At 34.9% G+C, this 5,248-nt stretch overlaps 1 protein-coding gene across 1 annotated transcript; it reads left to right on the forward strand.

The window, feature by feature from the left end:
• Window positions 1–4,346: 4,346 nt before the first annotated feature.
• LOC110111996 lies at window positions 4,347–4,986 on the forward strand (the record flags this gene model as incomplete). Its single annotated transcript, XM_020844069.2, is given in 1 exon segment — window positions 4,347–4,986. A coding segment is annotated over 1 exon segment (508 nt), but the record flags the coding sequence as incomplete, so codon positions are not given.
• Between the last annotated feature and the right edge of the window lie 262 nt (window positions 4,987–5,248).

Consider the following 5,248-nt stretch of genomic DNA (forward strand, 5'->3'; position numbering starts at 1 on the left):
TCTAAGGTGGTATTTGTTTCATAAACATTTAACCCAACCAATTTAATAAATTTCTCTGAAATGAAGGAGTGTGAAGCTCCTTTATCAAAGAGAATTTGTATGGGCTTTTCTTGAATTGTTATCATACCTATAAAATTTTCTTAGGAGTTAACATTAACATATTATTTCTTCATTTTTTTATATTACTTGCTTATTCATTTTACTTGTTTAATCACATGTAATCACGTCAGGTGTGTCCTTTGCATCCTTCTAAATCAGTGTATATACTTTAGGTTGAGTATTCTGACGACCTTGACTTGGACTTGGAGTTGAAGCAACTAATTTTATTATTCTTGGTCATCTAAACTTTTTAGGAGGCCCAATATTCATCCTTAATTCTCCTGTTGGTCTTTTCCCCAAAGTAGGATAGTTCTTGGCTATATTACCAAGTTGATGACACCAAAAATAAGTGTTTGTACCAGATAGACATTCTCCCTTATGTTGCTTTTCACACTTGTTATAATTATTCATGCTCATTTTATTGTCACTACTATTGAACTTTGTCTTTTTTTTTTTTAATTAAACTTCATAGCTTGTGAAAGGTATAATCTATATGAATCCCTCATCTTGTTCAATTTAGTCAATCATGGGGGCTCTTTTTTGGATAATTTTGATGATTTGAGTGCATCAACATAGTTTTTTTCATGAAACAAATGACATTTGAATATTTTGTATGCAAAAAATATATTTTGAAGTGGTTTCGCATGACAATATGTTTCTTAGCATGCCATTTTCATCACGTCTATTTGAGTCAACTTGTGTAATAGTTACAAAGGTTAATAATTGATTGTGATCATGGGCTGCAAAGTCAACATGCATCGAATTACTTAGGTCATACTAGTTGTGAGATTATAGTCAGATGATGGTGATTAATAAATAGTAATATGGTGGTGGTTAGGAGACCATAATTAAGTAGCATTTATCAATAAGCCCTAATTGGGAGATGTTAGTTTGAAAGATCATAGCTAATCAATAGTGGCCATGAGATTATATTTGATCAATACTTGTAGGTACTATAATTGAGTGTCAGTGCTCAGGAGATCATAATCAATGCAATAGTCGGGATATCATAGTTAGGTGATGGTGGGTCATAGTTAGGGGACCATAATTAAGAAATAATGGCTGAATAGTAATGGTTGGATGGTTGTGTTTCACTGGTGATGGTTGAATTGTGATGATTCAATGATGATGGTTAGAAAATGGTGGTTTAATGATAATTTTATCAATATAATGGTTTAACGATATTAGTTTAATTGTAATGGTCAAACAACAATTATTTGAAGAAGATGGTTTAATGGTGGCAACCTAACGGTAATGCTTAAGCAGTAGTAGTCTGATAGTGATGATAATGTTGTGACTGCTTGATAGTATTGGTCAAGATATGGTAGTTTGATAAGATTGGTCAGGTGGTGATGGTTAGACAGTGATGGGCCATCGATGGTGGTTTGAGATATGTAGTCAATCGAAAGTAATTAAAGTGGTCAGGCGATGATAATTTGATGGTGGTCGACCAATAATGGTTGAGCAGTGGTGGATTGAGTATTATGGTTAGTCAATAATAATGCATTAATCAGGTTTAAGTGGTGGTGGAAAATGACAATGTTCATATGATGGTGGGCTAACACCAGTAGTTGGGTGATGGCAATCTAATAATGAAAATTGGGCAATGGTAGCTGAACAATAATGATTCATTGATGGTCTAACACTGGTGGTTAGACAATAGTGGTTTGATAGTGGCTGGGTAGTGATGGAAGGATGGTGGCAATCTGATGACAGTGTTCAAGTGGCAGTAGTCTGATTTTGGTGGTGTGATAGTGACAGTCCAATAGCGGGAATCAAATGGCGATGATATGATGGTGATGGTTGTTTGATGGCAGTGGTTTGACAACATAGCTCTCTCTAATTTTAAGTTAATGTTTAAGCCCCATTCCCAACTCTCAGTCCCCCCTTATGTAGAGAATGAGGGCTAATTTATAAATTTTACAAGTGTCATTCTTTGTAAACATACCTAAAGCCTATAACATTCTAGGGGATAAACCATTTTAATTCCTTTTATCATAAGAAATATTTTAAAGTTTGAGTGCTTTATACTATTAAAACTAAGCAATCTTAGGCTCATTAGATTTTTTTTGTCGAGATGCTCAATTTGAATATAGACATGCAAGATTTGGAGGTGTCATTTTGCCCTCTAATTAATGTTATGAAGTTTTCAATTGCTCTTCAAGTTCTTGAATATAGACATGCAAGATTTGGATGTGTCATTTTGCCATTCTTGATAATGATGGACCATATATAATAATAATATTTAATTATAAATTACAACTATAAGTAATAGTTTTAGTGTAGTTTATATTATTATCTATAATTCAATCCTCTTATATATAGTTATATATTGAATTATTATTACATACATAATAATAAAATAAATATGATAATGAAATATTATATCAAATAAAAATATTTGTATATGCTAATGTGTCTTTAAATATTTAATTCTAAAGAAAATATATAACAATAATATTGCTTCATGACACATTCCCTAAAATTATAAGCCTAGGTTTTCAAATAAAAAACAACGTAAGGAAATCTCCCAGAATACATTTGCTTCTTTCTATTTTTTAATAAATCTCCCACATTAATACATTTGCTTCTTTTTATTTTTTAATCAATTTAATGTTATAGGAATTTTATAATGGTATTATATTGAGCGGCCAAACGAGAACTACAAAACAAATTGAGTGATAAAATATGGTTTAGTCATACAATATGATCCAAATATCATATGGTACAATTATTTTAAATAGCAAAAAATTATAAAAACCTATATCTATTTAGTTATAATATGTATACATTAATTGCCTTCTTAATTTTATGGCTTAATTAAATTAATTTAGAAAGTGATTGTACAATATTATGTGCGTCATAGTATCTGATTTGTTCAAAATTTACATTAATCTAATTAAGAAAATAACCTTCTATTGATAATTAATTTGAACTTAGGCCTAATTATATAGTACGAGTACTCAAATGAATGTAATATATAATTACTGTCTCAACTTATATCTTCTTGTTATTTGGATTATCCATGACTTACTTGATGCTTGACTCTTGATTTCTTTGTCTTATCTTTAGCATTTTGACCCACAATCTGGCTTATGTCATATTTAGTTTCAGGTTCACACAACATATTTTTATTTCATTCTCATATACATCTACATTTGTTAGTTCTAAACTGTAATAAGTATATTAGTCTAGAAAATAATATAATTATTGATTAAGCCAAACCATATTTGTGATAAAAATATATACATAATGAGTTTTTGACTTTTTGTGATAAAAATATATACATAATGAGTTATGACTCAGTCACTGAGTCAATAAAAATATATTTTTTTTTCTCAAAAAACAAATAATAAGCATATTTTTCCTACAAACTGTTTTATGTGATATATAGAATTTTTTTTTTATATAAAATTTAAATAAGGATTCATACCCAAAATTGTTTCATTTTTAATGTTACTTTGCTTCGATAATTATTCATTTCCATCGAATTAAAAAAATAAAATCCTTAAAAGTTCAATTTAGTAGTCTCCGCTAGGGGTGGAAACTAGTCGACTTGAGCTCGAGTGATGTTTAACTCGAGCTCAGTTCGTTGGATGGATCACGATCTCGAACTCGAGCTTGACTCGAGCTCAAATGGCTTGCTCGAGCTTGGCTAGCGACGATGGATGTGAGTCGCGAGCAGCTCATGAGGCCTTAGGCTTTCTTTCCGTTATGATAGGGGCGGATCCAGCTCTTTATTTAGGGTGGGCAAAAAAAAAAAATTATGAGGGATGGGCAAATATACTTAGGATTGATAAAAGTAGGGCAAAAAATTTTTTTTAAGGGGGGCAAAATGTCAAAATACCAAAAATATTTCAAAATCTCCCATCTAAATATTTAAAAAAAAAAAATCGAGGGTGGGCATTTGCCCATCCTAAGCCATGGGTGGATCTGCCCATGGTTATGATCCTGCTTCCGCGTTTGCGGTTCCACACAACAACTCCCTAGCTTCCACTTTCACGCTTGCTCTGCCTCTTTCATGTTCGAGCTGGTTGATGAGTAATCGAGCTGAGTTTCATCTTGATATAACTCGAGCACCATAATCGAATGAGCTTGAAATCTGTTTGAGGTTGAGCTCAAAATTTGATAAACTCAGCTCACACACTCATTTAGGATTGAGCTTGAACAAGATCTGACTGGACTTGTTTGCACTCTAGTCTCCACGTTGCTATAAATAATAAAATAAGAAATTCAATATTAAACCTACCCCTATCTCTAACCTCTTCAGATCTCTGTTTGCGCGTTCAGCATTTCCCTATGCCTCGCCGGCAGATCCTCGGAATGCAGCCAAGTACGTTCACAGCCGCCTAGTGCCGCCGCAGAATATTTCAGCTTCGATGGGCTCCGCATCGTCGTCGCAATTGCACGGTGAGGACGACGAAGACCAAGAAGACGAGGAGGAACGGAATCCCCGAGCTATTAAGCCTTCGAAGGAGAAGGTTCTTGAACAAGAGCCAGAGATCCTTCCCTGCTACGCCTCCGCTTCTCCTCTCTCTCCGCAGCTCTCCACCGCCGGCACTCCCCGCCTTCTCGGCTCCTCTATTAAAGTTTGGGATCCCTGCAATGTCCTTCTTCCTCCCGCCGTATTCTCCCGTGGATTCGACGCTGTTGCTGGCGGCGTTGAACTAATGAGGGAGGTGGTGTTGATTAATCATGGTGAGTGTGGAGCGAGTCTGAGGCCGGATCTCGTTGGTGGTCGGTGGCCTACAGCGGGATTAACCGGGAATGGGGAACGGCAGGCGCGAGCGCTTGCTGTGTTTCTCAATTCGCAGGGAGTGAGGTTCACTGCAGTCTATTGCTCGCCTTTAGATCGAGCGAGAGCAACAGCAGTCTTCGTTTGTCGGGTTTGTCAATGATTTATAAGCTTAACTCTTTTATTTTTAGCCACTTCCTTCATACATTTTGGATAAATTTTCTTCAAATTGATCTTTGTAATGAGGCATGAAGGTCTATGCCTGCTACTTGGTTATTCTACGTACTTGGATTACTAAACTTATAAATTTTGAAATTCGTGAAATGGGCATCTCAGCTTCTGAGGAGGTGGTCATGTGGTAGTGTTGGCTAGCTGAGTTTCTGGAAGGGGTCTTGTTTATCTTATTCTCGCAGA

The sequence above is a fragment of the Dendrobium catenatum genome, unplaced genomic scaffold, assembly GCF_001605985.2.
Source record: "Dendrobium catenatum unplaced genomic scaffold, ASM160598v2 fragScaff_scaffold_1521, whole genome shotgun sequence".
NCBI classification, from domain to species: Eukaryota; Viridiplantae; Streptophyta; class Magnoliopsida; order Asparagales; family Orchidaceae; genus Dendrobium; species Dendrobium catenatum.